Source organism: Dendrobates tinctorius, unplaced genomic scaffold (assembly GCF_039654945.1).
Source record: "Dendrobates tinctorius isolate UK_male_01 unplaced genomic scaffold, ASM3965494v1 ptg000037l, whole genome shotgun sequence".
Classification (NCBI taxonomy): Eukaryota; Metazoa; Chordata; class Amphibia; order Anura; family Dendrobatidae; genus Dendrobates; species Dendrobates tinctorius.
This window is the reverse complement of record NW_027361705.1, coordinates 24058711-24077892: the sequence shown is the minus strand read 5'-3', so window position 1 is coordinate 24077892 and position 19182 is coordinate 24058711. Positions and strand designations below refer to the sequence as shown.

General features: G+C 44.8%; 1 protein-coding gene across 1 annotated transcript; it reads left to right on the top strand.

Annotated features, from left to right (window-relative positions):
- Window positions 1-3340: 3340 nt before the first annotated feature.
- On the top strand, window positions 3341-18371 carry LOC141088060 (nuclease EXOG, mitochondrial-like). Its single transcript, XM_073573930.1, has 6 exons — window positions 3341-3508; window positions 6036-6185; window positions 8310-8449; window positions 8883-8959; window positions 10399-10513; window positions 17582-18371. Exons 1-6 carry the CDS (start codon window positions 3379-3381, stop codon window positions 18038-18040), a joined length of 1071 nt encoding a protein of 356 aa, XP_073430031.1. The 5' UTR covers window positions 3341-3378; the 3' UTR covers window positions 18041-18371.
- Window positions 18372-19182: the final 811 nt, after the last annotated feature.

Genomic DNA, 19182 nt, shown 5'->3' with positions numbered 1-19182 from the left:
TGCATATCATAAAGTTACCAGTAAAGGCAGTTTCCCATCCTAAGGAGCACACAGACATTGCAGGAGGTGCATCATGTGTAGAGCTTCATTACCAGCCGGGATCCTCTAATGCCCGTTGGGGCATCGGCACGCTCAGGAGAAATTGCACAGCAAATTGTATGGTGCAATGTCTCCCGTTACCCTTATGAAGATGCAAAATGTGGAGCTAAAAAACATTTTCACAGTCACAGTGGACTCTCTCCATAAGCTGCAGTATTGTACTGAGAGAATAAAGATAACATGTCCCTTATATCTATTGGTAAGCTGCAGTAAAGCACCACTCTGGGGTTTCTTTTATTTCTGTGGTGGCTTACATGCATTCCATTATTATATTTTATTAAATTACTCTCTACATGATCGTGGGGTGCCAATGGGTTGTCACAACAGCCAGAGGTCTGCAGGAGACTCCCGTGCTTGTCATTGTGAAGCTAATATGAACGCTGGCCCGTGGCCGACGTTCCTAGGAGATGATATTTGCTACATATGGTGGGCTAAAAAATATAAAAGTTCAAATCTCCCTCCCTTTTGCCCGATTCAAAATAAAACATTAAAAAGTAAATAAAAAAATGCACATATTTGTTATAGCCGAGATCAGAATCGCCCAAAATATCAATATATAAAGTAAATTCATCCGATTGGTAAACGACATAACGAGAAAAAAAATCAAAACGCCCAAATAACTTTTTTGGTTGTCGCAACATTGCAATAAAATGTGATCGTGTCTACCCCGAAATGGTATCAATAAAACGTCAGCAGCAAAAAAGAAGCTCTGACCCGGCCCCAAATCACAAAAAACGGAGACGCTCCAGATCTCGGAAAATGGCGCCTTTCTTTTCTTATAATCTTTGGACTTTTTTCACCACTAGACATGTTTGGTATCTGAGAACATGTGACGACCTGGAGAATCATAAAGGAGGGTCAGATTTATCATTTTATGAACATGGTAAATTACATAAAAGCCGAATAGCTGTGGAATTGCTTTTTTTTTTTTTTTTACAATTTCACTGCACTTAGAATTTTTCTCCATTTTCCAATACGCTATATCGTAAAATAATAATAATAAATTTTATTTCTATAGCGCCGACATATTCTGCAGCATTTTACATTTCAGAGGGGATTTGTACAGACAATAGACATTACAGCATAACAATAATCACATAGATTATAAATACCAAGAGGAATGAGGGCCCTGCTCGCAAGCTTACAGTCTGTGAGAAAAGAGGTAGACACGAGAGGTGGGTGGTAACAGTTGCCCTAGTTGTATGGACCAGCCCTAATGTTAAGTGTGTAACAGTACGGACACAGAGGGCTAATGGATGCATAAAGCATGTGGGAACATGATGCGGGGAACCTGGTTATGGTAAAACTTTTGGCTGTGCCACACAGGGATAGATTAGGTTAATGTGTTGAGGCGATAGGCCAGTCTGAATAAATGCATTTTCAGGGCACGCTTAAAATTGTGGGGATTGGGGATTAATCGTATTGACCTGGGAAGTGCATTCCAAAGAATTGGCGCAGCACGTGTATAGTCTTGGAGATGGGAGTGGGAGGTTCTGATTATCGAGGATGCTAACCTCAGGTCATCAGCAGAACGGAGGACGCGGGTAGGGTGGTATACTGAAATAAGGGAGGAGATGTGGGGTGTCTGTAGCATGGGTCATCAGTATTAGCTCAGGGGGTATCTACATCTCGGTCCGTGAGCTGTATGAAGACCCCCAGCACCATGGAGAGCGCAGCGTCCTCATCATTATCTACGAGACCCCGATATGTAGGTAAAGTAGCGGCAATAGGACGGAGCTGTGATACTGGACCACCTGCGACCGTGTTATAGGCCGGGGTCAGACAAGTGAGAAACTCGGACGAGCCTCACACATCAACACCTGGCACTGCCGCCGGCACTCGGCCCGGAGCGCTCAGCCACATAGAAATACATGCAGCGCTCACTCCGGTCCCGAGTGCTGGTGGCAGTGCCGGGTATTGATGCGAGGCTCGTCCGAGTTTCTCACAAGTCTGACCCCGGCCATAGGCTAAGTGCACACGTACCGGAACTCTCGCGGAAATTACCGCAGGAATTCCATTCCGCGGGAAAATCGCATTTTAAATTCCCGCGAAAAAACTAGCATTTTGCAAGCCTATTTAGCTTGCAAAATGCTAGCGTTTTCCAAGCGATCTGTAGCATCGCTTGGAGAACTGATTGACAGGTTGGTCACACTCGTCAAACATAGTGTTTGACAAGTGTGACCAACATTTTACTACTGAAGCCGCCTATGCAGCATCAGTAGTAAAAGATAGAATGTAAAAAAGAATAAAAAATAGTGTTATTCTTACCTTCCGACGTCCCGCGCATCCGTTCCCAGTAATCCTTTGCGAAAATGCCCGCGATGACGTCCGTTCTCGCGGGATCACGATGTCTCGTGGTCATTCGCGATGACGTCGCGCGAATGACCGCGAGACTTCGCGATCTCGCGAGAACGGACGCCATCGCGGGCATTTTCGCAAAGGCTTACTGGGACCGGGAGTGTGGAGAGAGGCGGGAAGGCTGCGCGGGGAGCCGGAAGGTGAGAATAACAATATTTTTTATTTTAAATTCTATTTTTAACAGGGATATGGTACCCACAGCCCGGAGGACAGTCTCCTCTCCTCCGGACCGTGGGTACCATCCGCAATTGTTCTGCTTACTTTCCGCATGATGTGCACAGCCACATGCGGGAAGTAAGTGGAACAATGCATTCCTATGGGTGCGGGATCGCCGCGATTCCGCAAATTAATGAGCATGCTGCGGTTTTTCCGCGAAGCGATTCCGCCGCGGTAAAAACCGCAGCATTAGCAAAGCATTGCGGAATCCCATAGGAATGCATGGGATGCTTATTTTTTGCGTTTTCGCGGCAAAATCGCGCGGTTAAAACCGCCGCGGAAACGCGAAAATAACGCCACGTGTGAACTCAGCCATAGAGTAGTGTTACTCCAACCTCACTTCTTACAACCTACAAGTGCACGGAGATGTCTCACATTCATCCCACACGTGGCCTGTGCACCTACAATGCCGCGGCTGAATTCTCGCCCCCGTCCGGCCCTGCTTACACCTATACCTGACTCCTGAGGTGACCCCAAATCACAGCTCAGATATGTGACGCCTCATGTCCGATCACCAGCACAGCAGCAGTCACATTCCGTGCCAGTAGGTGGCGCCCGTCTACATACAATTTATTCACATGCAATAAACAAGTCTGGCCGCAAGATGTCGCTGGTAGCACGCCTTGGGTTCTAAATCGAGTGCTGTACTGTTCCCGGCCAGCAGGTGGCGGCTCCGGTTCATTCGTCTTTTACAACTACTTGAAGATGTCAGGACATATTTCCTACAGGATTATAAGCCGCCGCTTTCTGGGGGGTTTCGTGCTGGGGGCTACACTGAGCACATCGTCCTGCTTAGCCGCGCTGTACTTATACGAGCGAAAAAGAGACGAGCCAGGTGAGAAAGCCGCCCCCTGGTGGAGAGTGTGCGCCGTTACCCCTGTGGAGGGAGGCCCTGTCATAGACGCGTGTGCTGCAGCCTGCATCCGGGTCCCTGCTCTCAGTGACGTCAGTACGAGCTCCCCTCTCACCCTCTGCCTTACTGCAGCGCCCCCTCATGTCAGGACGGAGCAGAGGGGCCATGGATCGTTATGGGGTCTGACTGGGGTCTGTTCTGTGTCGGTTTATAGGAGAGAAGTTAAAAAGCGCAACGTCCACACCGTGGAATCAGTGATAAGTGAGCGGGGTCGGATGAAGTGTTATCTGGGCATGCTCGAGTGCTCGTAGTGCTCGGCGTGCTCGAATACTATGCTCTGGTCCCCGCGGCTGCATGTCTCGTGGCTGACAGCAGCGGCACATGCAGGGATTGTCAGTCACTCCTCAGGGGATGTTCCCACGGTCAGTATTGGCAGCACATGTCCGCTCCATCCACAGCGCTGCCGGCTTCTGAACGCCGCTGATTCCACATGTGATCACTGAACCGTGCGGGATCACGGCTCCCATTACATTGTACGGGTGAGATTTATCCTGTGGAGCGTCTCCGCTACATATATAGACATGCTGCGGGCAGGAGAGACGCTCCACATGGAAGACGGAGGCGTCTGCCCGCATAGTGGGCGTGGGATATGATGACACCCCCTCCACTGTGCTGTAACATCTGGAGGCTGCGGATGTACACAGCGTCCACTGACCGTGGGAACATACCCTTACATGTGTCACGGCTGTCACGAGACATGTGTAGGGAAGGTGACCGGACGGCCCTGTCAGTATAGAGAAGGAAAGGTTTGCACAGTACAGATAGTTGTCAGTTACTACAGTGGGGAAACAGCTGGGAAAGTGTAGTGGACGTGCAGTACCTGGGTTGACCATTAGAGGGCAGGGAGGAGTGTGAGCAAAGGACTTGACATCAGCTTAGGGCTTAGGAAACCGTTGGTCATGGGGGCGGAGTTACAGGGAACCAGGAAAGGTATAAATACTGAGGGAGGGTTCCAGAAAGTTCCAGTCCCCATGGGGAGGTCAGGTGACAGGAGGACTACCACAGTCTGTGCGCTCTGAGGAGAGAGAACGTCAGAGGGGTGGTCCTGACAGGAAAGTACTGCAGTGGAGACGAGACACCGGGTGTGGGACACCGTATTTGACACGACGCCTGACCAGTAAAATTGCTGTTGGTTTAGTGGCCTAAGGCGGCCACAGTGACGGACCTGTCAGGAGCGTCAAACAGTGAAGAAGGGACGGTACGTGCATGTGCGTCCCTAGTGTGAAAGTACGGTGTGTATAACGGGCCCTAGAAACGGAGGGCCGTGAGGTGAAGAGAACTGCGGTGTACTGCAGAGGCCGTCAGGCGGACGGCGAGTGGAATAAACTTGGACCTGTTGCACCCAGAACCTGCCTCAATCTTGTCTCTGTTTTGTCTCTGCGCGGTATATAGAGGGACCAACCCCCAGCTCAGCCCACCGACCCTACACATGCAGACGCAGGGACTAGAACATATTATTCAGCACACCAAAGTCACTGTTAGCGCTCAAGCATGCCCAGATAACACCTCAGCACGCTCATCACTGCTCAGCATCTCTTCTGTTCTGTTTTTTATACACTTTTTTTCTTTTTTTGTCTGTAGCTCTGATATTTGGTGTTTTTTCTGCAGGCTGAGTTGTATTGTGAAACAACAGCAATTTACACCATTGTTTGCTTCACTTTAAGTTTATGCCGCCAACAGTTGGCACAGATAGTATTTTGGTGCAGAATGATTACAGAGATTACATAAAGCTTATCCTCGCCCCTTGTGCCATCGTTGTTTCCGCGGGGCCGGTACGTGCGGTCCTGGGGCTCTTGTACGATGTGACACGTGACTCCGGTGCCCAATCAGCGCTGGCGTCACTGTCCGCGCCTTCACACGAATTGTACATGAAGAGTAAGTCCGGACTGCGGCTGATCTCCGACTTCCTCTTCATGTTCAATTCATATGAAGGGTGGGGACAGTGATGCCAGCGCTGATTGTGTGTCAGTGTCAAACCGCATGAGAGCCCTGCAGAGAGCGCGTGCTGACACCGTGGGAGCAGCGCAGGCACGGGATGTGAGTATAGGCTTTTTTATCTTATTGGGGCAAAGCGTGGGGTATGACAAGGGGTTGTCCTAGCAGTGGACAACTTTACATGAAATGCGGCATTGCTGGTGTGAGACATGTAATGACTGACAGTCAGCTCTCCTGATCTACACTGGTAACACCTCCTTTTATTTAAAAAAGTCTCTGGAGGCAGATTCTCAGGGAGATCTATGTCCGGCCCATAGATCTTAACCGTTCATTTACATATAAAGACAAGTGTAGATTTCTAGGTAATAAGATCAGATTGAAGACGTCACGTTATCATTTTATTAATTTTTTTTTATTTTTACTTATTTGCGTGGCCATCTAGATGGCTTAGGAGGGTTGATCCTACTGAACCAGATATAATGTTAATATTAACCCTTTTTTTTTTTTCCCCCAGAACCAGTACAGAAGTCTCCATTGGAGGAGTTTGGATTCCCGCAGAGTGGAGAGGAGGTCAGGCAATATATCGGTCATGCTTTATCTTATGATCAAGCAAAGAAGACCCCACGTTGGGTCATTGAGCATCTTACAAAAGAGAAAATAGTTGGTGAGTAAAAAGGGAATTAATTCCATTACCTCGGCTGGTCTCTTAGTAAGGAGCACAATGGGCAACAAAGTGTATGGTGGCTCAATGGTTAGCACCTTTACTTTGCTGCTCTGGGGTCCTCGGTTCAAATCCCACCAAGGACAACATCTGCAAGGAGTTTGTATGTTCTCCCCGTGTTTGCATGGGTTTCCTCCGGGTTCTCCGGTTTCCTTCCACACTACAAAGACATACTGATAGGGAATTTAGATTGTGAGCCCCAATGGGGACAGTGAAGACAAGCTTTGTAAAGCGCTGTGGAATTAATGGCGCTATATAAGCTAAAGCATAATAATAATGTTTACAAGCGGAGCCAGAGCCGCCTCCTGTAACAGCAGCTGAGCGCTCCGTTCCAGTGAGCGGTGGAAACATGCGGCTCGTCTCATCTGTCACAATGTATCGGGCGCTCAGTGCCGTTCCTATTTTCTGACTTCATGCTCACCGGGAGCTGTGCCCCCCTGAAGACAGAGAGTGGGACAGCCCCCTTTATTCAGCACTGGATTCCCAGAGGTCTAACAATATGTCAGGATCACAGTTATCCATTTTTAGTGGCACTTTTACACATCTCATTTTTGATGCATTTAGTATTTTTTCTGACAATTCACCACTTAGGCCAGACAACGTTGTAGTGAATTCTTATTGTTTATTCCCATGCAGTAAAAAAAAAAGTTTTCAAACCTCTTCTATTTGTTTTTGAGTTGACTCCGTTTTCACTTACTGACTTCAGTGTTGGGAAAACTGTAGCATTAGACATTTGTCTAGAGCGGTCACATTACAGAGCGCCTGTCACCAGTCTCAGGTCGCCCTTTTTATTTAAGAGAACAGCGGGCAGCCTCCGACTGGTGATTTTTAATTTTTTTTTTTTAAACAACCTATGGGCAGAAATGAAATAAAAAAAGTGTTGCTAATACCAACCTAAAAGACCCGACTTTCTAGCAAAATTCAGGTTCAAACTTGCATGTTGTTAGATCGTGGCATTCAGATTCCCACAGTGTGAGACCTCGTGAGGTGTCATGAAATCTCACGTTGGAGCCAAACCAGTGTCGCCCCGTCCGGTACGTAGCAGTTACCAGTCGGTAACATCATTAGAGCGGTTACCTCGCCTCTCAGTAAATGATGTATCCGCTCTGGTGTAGATCATCGGCCTCGCACTTTACTGTCACGGAGGCCACGGAGGGTTGTTGGATCTCGCTCTGTATGTCGGGATCCCACAACCCGGAAGTTCGGACCTGATATTTTTCTAGACAGTCCGGACCTTTAGCCTGTCATTAGGGACACTGCTGGACGTCTTTCTTAATCAGTTATGATTTGTAAAACCGTCGGTCTGTGGCTGCTCTCTCTTTTCTTACATCGTACGTGCAGCCACACACAGGTGACAGGTCCTCTTTAAGTGAGGCTGCGGCATGTCCTGAGGCCAAGTTCACACTTTGCGGAATTGTGGTTTAGTCTGCAGCAGTCTAGAAGACTTGAAAGTCTCAGTCACACATTGCAAAAAAATGAAAGCATGGTGCTGACGTCAGATCTGCAGCGTGCTCATTCATGTACAGATTTTGATTGTGGATTTCACCCTATTCAATAATGCTTAGTAACGGAGCAGGGTGGAATCCACGATCAACAAATGCTGGTTCCTTCTGTGGAATCATTACACGTTTTGTTGTGGATTAGTGACCAAATCCACAGTGGAAATGATCATCTGATATTCGAGTGCAGTGCGATGTTACACACTCTCCTATAGACTTGTATGGGTGCGTGAGAACCGAATTTGGCGTGCAATCACAGCATGCTGCCATTTTTTTTTCCTGTCCGATTGCAATCCAATCAGCGCTGGCAAAAACCCGCCACTGATAAATAATGAAATATAGGATTAAATTGGTACGAATGCAATCTGATTATTATTATTCTTTAATCGCCAGTGGGAGCGAGCCCTAATGGTCGTATACAGCTGCCAATGGAAAGGCCCCTCTTGGGACTGTAAACAGCAGGACGGCTCAGTATAAATATAGTTGCCCCCCAATTCAGGGGGTTTTGTGCTTTATTTTGTTTGTCTAGGTTTTAGAACATGTTCTTCTTTTTTTATCTTTTCCTTAGGCGTTGCTGACCGGAAACACTGCCGATTTAAACCGGATCCAAACATTCCGCAATTATTTAGTGCCAGCAATGAAGACTATTTACGTAGCGGGTGGTCCCGGGGTCACATGGCGCCAGCGGGGGACAGTAAATATTCTACAGTAAGAATCTGTTTTCTGCTTATCTGAAGAAGAAAATCTATAAAAATTCGTCTTGTTTTCTTTTTGTATTTATATAAGAATATGGAATATAAAGTTCATTACTTTGACTTGTCATAAAGCTTTATGGTGTGTGCAGACATTAAATGTTTGGTGCAGAAATTTCTGTACCATTTCGGCATCTCTTGGCACGAAAAACGGCGTGTAATACATGCGTTTTTGCCCCATTTTTTAAATGTTTTTTTGGTGCAGATTTTTCCCACTTATTAATATGAGTGAAATCTGCAAGTCACAAATAAGCAATAAGTGCATGAGACTTCAGGATTCTAATTCACTTTAAGACAAATCTGTGCAGAAAAAAAGTGACAACTCTGCAGCGTGTGCACAGACCCTTACTATTTTGACTATTTACATCAGTTCCCTTTTACGTCCACAGGAGGCCATGGCTGAAACATTTTACCTGTCAAACATTGTGCCCCAAAACTATAAAAACAACGCCGGCTTCTGGAATCGGTAAGGTCCATGGTCAACAGGGATTTACTTTACATTCTGAAATGCAGATGCAGTCCTGCCTCATGTTCAAAGATTAAAGGGGTTGTCAATAGCAAAAATCACCTCCTTACCACCCGGACTCAACATCTCAGTGATTTTTGGAGCTGTCTTCCAGAGGTTATGTGACATGACAGTCGGCTCCAGCCTTCATCGTGGCATCAGACAAAATGGCTTCACCTGACTGAAGGCTGCAGCTGATCGGTGTGGCAGTCTGCAACGCTCCTGTGACACCAGTGTCCTCTATCAAAAGACTCGGGTTATACCAGCGATTAAAAATTGCTGGAATAACCTCCATCCGACATGTGTGTGTAAATATCTAGAAATATATTTTTTATTTTTATAAAATCTGGGGTCCTTTAGCATTTAATGAGGGGCTGTTCAGTAATGGACAATCCTTTTAACATATCGTGGTCTTTCCTGGACCACTGCAGCTTGAACCCACATTGAGCCTTCAATGTCACAGACACAAAGATATGACGAGACATGGCTGCCTTCTACAGCCTTCCTTTCTTTCTGGCTCCTTCTTACCGGAACCATTTTGCCCAGAAAACAATATAGCTAAAATGGTTTTGGTAAGCAGGAGCTGGAAAGACATGTACCGGCGCATGCGCAGTTAGGTTTTAGGCTCGGCCTGCAGTAGAGAAGAGGAAAGTGCGTTTGTGCGATCCGGCAATGTCCCTGCTCAGGCGCGAGATTTCATTCAGGTATGTGGATGACACAGGACACGTCATCCACATCAATCAAAGCTGGAAGACGGCTTTTAGCAGGGGAGAGGAGGGACAGGCCCCGCTGTAATGACACCCCTGGGACCGGACCGTCCTAATTTGTATACCTTGCTGGAGCAATTCAGTAGTTTTTTTTTTTGGAGACATAAGGGGGAGTCAGGACATAGTATACAACTTTCTGTAATGCAGCACAGGCGCTGAGGAAGGTGGTGGTATACCGCTGAGCTGTAGTTCCCCTCTGGCGTCACTTTGTAGAGAGTGCAACATTTTCAGGATCGGTGAGGGGCCCATAGGTCAGACCTCCACCGATCATAAAGTAACATGCCATCACTTTATGGGATGGGAATACCCCACCCCATAAATGTCATTATTCACGGTGATTTCATACTCTGTCCTGGATGGCATCTATTTGTATGGTGACACCCCTCTGCTTCTGGATTACTATGTAACTAGGTAAATTTCCTATTCACAGGTCTAGGAGAACCGTATCTGGAGCTTCAGACACAGATAGGTAGAAATATCTGCAACGAATGACATAACCGAAGGCGGCTTGAGGTGGACATGTTCTCCGGGGACAGTCATCAGCCAGGCCATTGCATGTGTAGTGTAATGAGATCAGTCCTACAATGGAGTAATGGCGGCTCATTTTTCTCATTGCTTGAAATCTTTATCCAGGTTTGAAATGTATTGTCGAGACCTGACACAGCGATTCGACGATGTCTGGATTGTGAGCGGCCCCCTGCTGTTACCCGTGCAGAATGAGGACGGCAAGAAAAGTGTCACTTATCAGGTGAGCCGCTGTTTACCACCACATGTTCATGTAGTGACTTCAGAGATGACCGGTCGGCCGCCGTGTTCTAGAAAACAATGAGCCTCCTTCAGTCTGGCTGATCATTGCTTTCTGCTCCTGCCTGATTGTGTTGAGAAGCGTTCAGTCGTGAAATGAAGTTCCTCTTATCGGCAGCCTCCGATCCACTAAATTTCTTAGTTCAGGGTGAAAGACACCGCACATTCTCACTAAGAGCTACCTGTTTGCTCAGTAACCAGGGTGAGATTCTAATTTAATAAATTATAAATTCAGAATTTAAATGAGGAGCTATGGGCATAATATGCAATAAAAGGCTTCGTGGGGCAGCGAATGGCAGGTTTGCAACACCTCCATGGTATGATCATTGGCATCATGGGTGATTCTGGCAAATATTCTTTGTCGTTTTTGCACCTATGTGTGATTTGTGCCAGCAATCAGCCGTAATCGTAATCTGGGGGGCGTACTTGGTATAATATCCAAAACCAGGGTAAATGCTTGGAACTGTTGCCCTCATCACTGCTGTTAGTGCAAATACAGTTAGGTCCATATATATTTGGACAGAGACAACATTTTTCTAATTTTGGTTCTAGATATTACCACAATGAATTTTAAACAAAACAACTCAGAAGCAGTTGAAGTTCAGACTTTCAGCTTTCATTTGAGGGTATCCACATTCAAATTGGATGAAGGGTTTAGGAGTTTCAGATTCTTAACATGTGCCACCCTGTTTTTAAAGGGACCAAAAGTAATTGGACAGATTAAATAATTGTAAATAAAATGTTCATTTCTGGTACTTGGTTGAAAACCCTTTGTTGGTAATGACTGCCTGAAGTCCTGAACTCATGGACATCACCAGACGCTGTGTTTCCTCCTTTTTGATGCTCTGCCAGGCCTTCACTGCAGTAGTTTTCAGTTGCTGTTTGTTTGTGGGCCTTTCTGTCTGAAGTTTAGTCTTTAACAAGTGAAATGCATGCTCAATTGGGTTGAGATCAGGTGACTGACTTGGCCATTCAAGAATATTTCTTTGCTTTAATAAACTCCTGGGTTGCTTTGGCTTTATGTGTTGGGTCATTGTCCATCTGTAGTATGAAACGACGACCAATCAGTTTGGCTGCATTTGGCTGGATCTGAGCACACAGTATGGCTCTGAATACCTCAGAATTCATTTGACTGCTTCTGTTCTGTGTCACATCATCAATAAACACTAGTGACCCAGTGCCACTGGCAGCCATGCATGCCCAAGCCATCACACTGCCTCCGCCGTGTTTTACAGATGATGTGGTATGCTTTGGATCATGAGAGCTGTACCTCGCCTTCACTATACTTTTCTCTTTCCATCATTCTTGTAGAGGTTGATCTTGGTTTTATCTGTCCTAATAATGTTCTTCCAGAACTGTGCTGGATTTTTTAGATGTTTTTAGCAAAGTCCAGTCTAGCCTTTTTATTCTTGATGCTTATGAGTGGCTTGCACCGTGCAGTGAACCCTCTGCATTTACTTTCATGCAGTCTTCTCTTTATGGTAGATTTGGATATTGATACGCCTACCTCCTGGAGAGTGTTGTTCACTTGATTGGCTGTTGTGAAGGGGTTTCTCTTCACCATGGAGACTATTCTGCGATCATCCACCACTGTTGTCTTCCGTGGGAGCCCAGGTCTTTTTGCATTGATGAGTTCACCAGTGCTTTCTTTCTTTCTCAGGATGTACCAAACTGTAGATTTTGCCACTCCTAATGTTGTAGCAATTTCTCGGATGGGTTTTTTTCTGTTTTTGCAGCTTAAGGATGGCTTGTTTCACCTGCATGGAGAGCTCCTTTGACCGCATGTTTCCTTCACAGCAAAACCTTCCAAATGCAAGCACCACACCTCAAATCAACTCCAGGCCTTTTTATCTGCTTAATTGAGAATGACATAACGAAGGGATTGCCCACACCTGTCCATGAAATAGCCTTGGAGTCAATTGTCCAATTACTTTTGGTCCTTTTAACCCCTTACCTACAATGGACGTAATTACAAAGAACGGAATATTACGTCCCAGCAATCAGCGGCGCCCACGTGGTGAGCGCCGCTGATCGCGGCCGGGTGTCAGCTGATTATCACAGCTGACACCCAGCACAATGTGTCAGGGGCTGTCACGGACCGCCCCCGACATGTTAACCCCTTTCACACCTCGATCAAATGCGATCGCGGTGTACCGGGGGTTAAAGGGAAGCATCGACAGGGAGGGGGCTCCCTCCGTGCTTCCCTGAGCCCCCCACGGCAGCGCAATGTGCAGCGCTGCTGCGGGGGTCTCTTTCCCTACAGACCCCCGGATCCAAGATAGCGACGGGGGCCTGTAGGGAGCTGACTTCCTCACTGCCTGCAAAGCGCAGGCATGAGGAAGTCTGCTGAACTGCCTGTGACAGATCGCTGATCTGTCACAGTGATCTGTGATGTGACAGATCAGCGATCTGTCAGAGGACAGTGATGTCCCACCTGGGACAAGGTAATAAAGTAAAAAAAAAAAAAGTGTTAGAAATAATTTAACAAAAAATCGCTAAATAAATTAATAAAAAAAAACAAAAATATTCCCCAATAAATCCATTTTTTCAAAATAAAAAAAAACAAAATAATAAAAGTACACATATTTGGTATCGCCGCGTCCGTAGCGACCCGCCCTATAAAACTGTCCCATTAGTTAACCCCTTTAGCGAATCCCTTAAAAAATAAAAATAAAAAACGAAGCAAAAAATAATAATTTATTATCATACCACCGAACAAAAAGTGCAATAACGCGCGATCAAAAAGACGCATATAAATATCCATGGTACCGCTGAAAGCGTCATCTTGTCCCGCAAAAAACGAGCCACCATACAGCATCATCTGCAAAAAAATAAAAAAGTTATAGCTCGCAGAATAAAGCGATACAAAAATAATTATTTTTTATATAAAATTGTTTTCATTGCAAAAAACTGACAAAACATAAAAAACGACCTAAATTAGGTATCGCTGTAACCGTACTGACCCAAAGAATAAAACCGCTTTATCAATTTTACCGCACGCGGAACAGTGTAAACGCACCCCCCCAAAAGAAATTCATGAAACGCTGGTTTTAGTTCATTCTGCGTCCCAAAAATCGGAATAAAAAGCGATCGAAAAATGTCACGTGCCCGAAAATGGTACCAATAAAAACGTCAAATCGTTCCGCAAAAAATAAGACCTCACATGACTCGGTGGGTCAAAATACGGAAAAATTATAGCTCACAATATGTGGTGATGCAAAAACTATTTTTACAATAAAAAGCGTCTTTTAGCGTGTGACAGCCGCCAAACATAAAAACCGCCATAAATAGTAAATCAAACCCCCCGTTATCACCCCCTTAGTTAGGGAAAAATAATAAAACTAAAAGAAAATGTATTTATTTCCATTTTCCCATTAGGGTTAGGGCTAGGATTAGGGCTGAGATTAGGGTTAGGGGTGTGTTGGGGTTAGGGTTGGAGTTATAATTGTGGGCTTTCCACTGTTTGGGCACATCAGGTGCTCTCCAAATGCAACATGGCGTCTAATCTCAATTCCGGCCAATTCTGCGTTGAAAAAGTCAAATGGTGCTCCTTCCCTTCCAAGCTCTGCCATGCGCCCAAACAGTGTTTTACCCCCACATATGCGGTATCAGCCTACTCAGGACAAATTACAAAACAACTTTTGGGGTCCAATTTCTCCTGTTACCCTTAGGAAAATAAAAAATTGGGGGCAAAAATATCATTTTTGCGGAAAAAAATGATTTTTTTTCTTTTCACGCCCAGGCGTTATAAACTTCTGTGAAGCACTTGGGGGTTCAAAGTGTTCACCAAACATCTAGATAAGTTCCATGGGGGGTCTATTTTCCAAATTGGGGTCACTTGTGAGGAGTTTCAATATTTTAGGTACATTAGGGGCTCTCCAAAAGCAACATGACACCCGCAGACCATGCCATCAAAGTCTTCATTCCAAAACGTCACTACTTCCCTTCCGAGCCCTGACGTGTGCCCATACAGTAGTTTTCTCCCACATATGAGGTATCAGCGTACTCAGGACAAATTGGACAACAACTTTTGGGGTCCAATTTCTCCTGTTACCCTTGGGAAAATAAAAAAATTGGAGACTAACTGATCATGTTTGTGGAAAAAATACGATTTTTTTTATTTTCATGCCTGGGCATTATAAACTTCTGTGAAGCCCTTGGGGGTTCAAAGTGCTCACCACACATCTAGATAAGTTCCTTGGGGGGGGTCTAGATTCCAAAATGGTGTCATTTGTGGGGGGTTTCCACTGTTTTTGTACATCAGGGGTTTTCCAATCGCGACATGGTGTCCGATCTCAATTCTAGCCAAAAACGTCAAATGGCGCTGCTTCCCTTCCGAGCTCTGCTATGCGCCCAAATAGTCATTTACACCCACATATGGGGTATCGGCGTACTCAGGACAAAATGCACAATAACTTTTAGGGTCCTGTTACCCTTGGAAAAATAAAAATTGGGGGTGAAAAGATCATTTTTGTGGAAAAAATATGATTTTTTTAATTGTACCGCTGTACGTTATAAACTTCTGTGAAGCCCTTGTGGGTTCAAAGTTCTCACCACATATCTAAATAAGTTCCTTGGGGGGTCTAGTCTCCAAAATGGGGTCACTTGGGGGGGGGTTTCCACTGTTCAGGTACATCAGGGGCTCTCCAAACGCGACATGGCGTCCGATCTGAATTCCAGCCAATTTAGCATTGAAAAAGTCAAACGGCGCTCCTTCCCTACTGAGGTCTGCCATGCGCCGAAACAGTGGTTCCCCCCCACATATCAGGTATCGGCGTACTCAGGAAAAATTGCACATTAACTTTTGCAGTCCAATTTCTCCTGTTACCCTTGGTAAAATAAAGAAAATTGAACCTGAAGTATTTTTTTTGTGAAAAAAAGTTAAATGTTCATATTTTTTTTTTTTTTTAAATATTCAAAAAATTCCTGACGCACCTAAAGGGTTAATAAACTTCTTGAATGTGGTTTTAAGCACCATAAGGGGTGCAGTTTTTAGAATGGTGTCACTTTTGGGTATTTTCTATCATATAGACCCCTCAAAGTGGCTTCAAATGTGATGTGGTCCTAAAAATAAAATGGTGTTGTAAAAATGAGAAATCGCTGGTCAACTTTTAACCCTTATAACTTCCTAACAAAAAAAAATTTTGGTTCCAAAATTGTGCTGATGTAAAGTAAACATGTGGGAAATGTTAGTTATCATGTTTTTTGTGTGCCGTATCGCTGTGATTTAAGGGCATAAAAATTCAAAGTTGGAAAATTGCGAAATTTTCAAAATTTTCGCCAAATTTCCGTTTTTTTTCACAAATAAACGCAAGTTATTTGAATAAAATTTTACCACTAACATGAAGTACAATATGTCACGAGACAACAATGTCAGAATCACCGGGATCCATGGAAGCGTTTCAGAGTTATGACCTCATAAAGTGACAGTGGTCAGAATTGTAAAAATTGGCCCGGGAGTTAACGTGCAAACCACCCTTGGTAGTGAAGGGGTTAAAAACAGGGTGGCACATGTTAAGGAGCTGAAACTCCTAAACCCTTCATCCAATTTTAATATGGATACCCTCAAATGAAAGCTGAAAGTCTGAACTTCAACTGCATCTGAATTGTTTTGTTTAAAATTCATTGTGGTAATGTCTCGAACCAAAATTAGAAAAATGTTGTCTCTGTCCAAATATATATGGACCTAACTGTACCAGTCTAGCTGGAACTGTTCCAATGCGAATGCTTTGTAGTTTGGCTACCACTCTGTTTTCAATGGTCAGTTTCAGGTCATTATTATTTTGCCAGCACTATAGAGTCTGGAACTTCCTTTTTTCCCTTACTAGAGTACACCCTTCTGACACTCTCTTACGTGGCTTCTTTTTTTTCCAGTGGGATACTCCAGTTCATTATCATTCTGTCAGCACTATAGAGTCTGGAACTTCCTTTATTAGAATACACAATTTTGATACTCTGTAACTTGGCTTCCACTTTTTTTTTCAGTAGGCTGCTCAATGTCATTATTATAATTCTGTGAGCACTATAAAATTCTGGTGCTTTGTAACTTTGCATCAGATTTTTTTCTAGTGGGCTGCCACATTTCATTATCATTCTGTGGGCACTATAAAGGCTGGATTTGTGGTTTCAGGCCTCCCCATCCCTCCCCCTGGCTCTTGCTCACTGTTCTCCTTCTTTAATTGACGTAGGTGACTCCTTGATGCATCCACATTGCCTGGCGAAATCTTGACGTGAGGCATCATCCATGTCAGTTGAAGGAGGAGGGCGGTGAGAAGCAGCCGAGGAAGAGGGCGGCGAGCAGCAGTCGGGGAAGAGGGCGACGAGCAGCAGTCGGGGAAGAGGGCGGCGAGCAGCTGTCGGGGGGGAGGGATCAAGAGGCCCGAAACCATGGCCATCAGACAGGACCGACCCGATTTTCATACAACGCGGGAGAACTTTAAAGGTTCTTTTGGGAGTATACAGGGGGTATATAAGCATTTATGGAATGCAGCACAGACGCTGAGTAAAGTCATAGTTTTAGCTGTTATGTCACTACTGGTGACAGGTTCCCTTTCTGTTGCCACAGACCTGACATTAGGCATTGGACGGACAGGTTAGTGAGAATGAATGCACCTTGTTGGTGGCACTTTTAAACAATCTAATTTGTAATAAAGGTATTTGATGATTTTCTATTTATCCATTAATGCAGTCCCCGCTTCCCGGGACCCAATTGTCAGATAACAGTGAAATAAGTGGGCTGAAAGTTTCTATTATTGGGGGCCAGTTGGGTCCCCAGGAATAGAGATGCCCACCACAGCTTCTTTCGCTTTTGCTATTTGATGGCATTTTAATATTCGTTTTCTAAATCTTACAAGTCCTTAAAGTTTAAACTTTAATAGTGAAGATGGGTGGGGTGTGTGAGAGGCGATGTGGAAATCTCCATGTAGGTGCACAGAGGCCTACTGCAATTTGTGGTGGTGCACTGTGATCTTTTTGGTGTAATGAAGATGTTCTTGCTAATTTTTTATTTCAGGTTATTGGCAGTGATGATGTAGTCGTGCCCACACATCTGTATAAGGTGATCCTCGCCAGGAGGAAGCCCTCTGAGGAGACTCTAGCTGAAGGAGCTTTTATTGTTCCCAACGTCCCCATCAGCTTTCAGCATCAGTTGCCAGAATTTCAGGTCCCTCTTGAGACACTTGAGAAGTCATCTGGTCTTGTTTTCTTCCCTCAAATGGACAAATCAAAAGAAGTGAAGAACATTTGTGAGGAGGACACCTGTAAGCTTATTGAACTAGAAGAGTTCAAACTATACATTGCAGGACGGAGCATGAAGAATGCAAGAAGCCTCCAGAAAGTGGAGAAGATCATGTTAGAATTGCGTGAGGCCAACATAAAGCCGGACCGGTATCTGTTAGAACTTTATGAACAGAAGAAGAATGAACTGGAGTCTGGTGAGACCGTTACTGTACGAGACGGAAGACAAGGGTAACAAGTCATAGCTGCATGTTACAAGGCCCATAATCACATGGAACCAAGTTCTATTTTTCTTTGCTCAGGAATCTGTAAAGGTGACCTTTAACAAGGAAAAATCCCTTTAAATGAGGACTTTTGTAAAGTACTTAAAAAAAAAATATGGGCGGAATAAATCATAGGAAAAAACGTTACATTTGTCATTATTCAGTGGGTCGGTCTGTGAGCCGGACCAAGAAGGCTGTGATCACTCCCTTCCGGACTCATGAAGGGGGAGAAATCTTGCTGCCGTCTGAGTGTTCGCTTTGTGCGGCTACGACTATTGATACCAGGCCATTGATACCAGGCCAGGTACCAACTCATCAGGGATTATCAGATGTTTTCTTTTAATTGCCAAAGGATGGAAATACATCTATAGATTTAAAGAAATCCATCAGCAGGCTTTCGCTATGTAATCTGAATAAAGTATGAGGTAGGGTTTAAATGGGTAACTCATCGATGTGTCCCTTATGAGGCTGTGTGCTGTTGTTTACTTATAATGAAGGTTTTATCACCAGGACTTTATCACTGCTCAGACTGCAGCAACAGGTGACACCAAGTTCGACTCCGCCCCTCCTGTGATAAGCAGCTCACTGTCTATAGATAATGTACATAGCTGTGGTGTGGCCTGTGGCAGCTTTTCAGCTCTTCTATTGTATGTGCTGTATCTAAGAACTCTGTGTCACATCTGCCACAGTAAGCTAAGTGACTCATCACTGGAATCTGTCTTTTCCTAATTTTGTGCTGCTGTCAGATGAGGTAGCAAAAACCTTCTGACAGATTGGTGACAGATTCCCTTTGAAGTTAGATTTACATGGTGTTCAATATACGTTATTCTTATAGTTGGCACATACCTAAAAATATGTCTGCCTACATTCTTATGACTTATCCATAGGACTCTCTTCATGTAATGGAGGCCAGCCAGAGCGTACTTTGGGCCAGTATATACAGTCGGGAAAATTAAGTATTTGATAGACTGCTGACCTTCCAAGTTTTCCAATTCCTGCAGCAAAACCTGATCTCTCTCATTTTTGCTGTGTTTCTGGCATGCTAGACTTGTTTCTTATGCATGCTGATAAAGTTTAGTGTTGAAAAAAAAGTTCTGTTCTATAGAATCAGGTT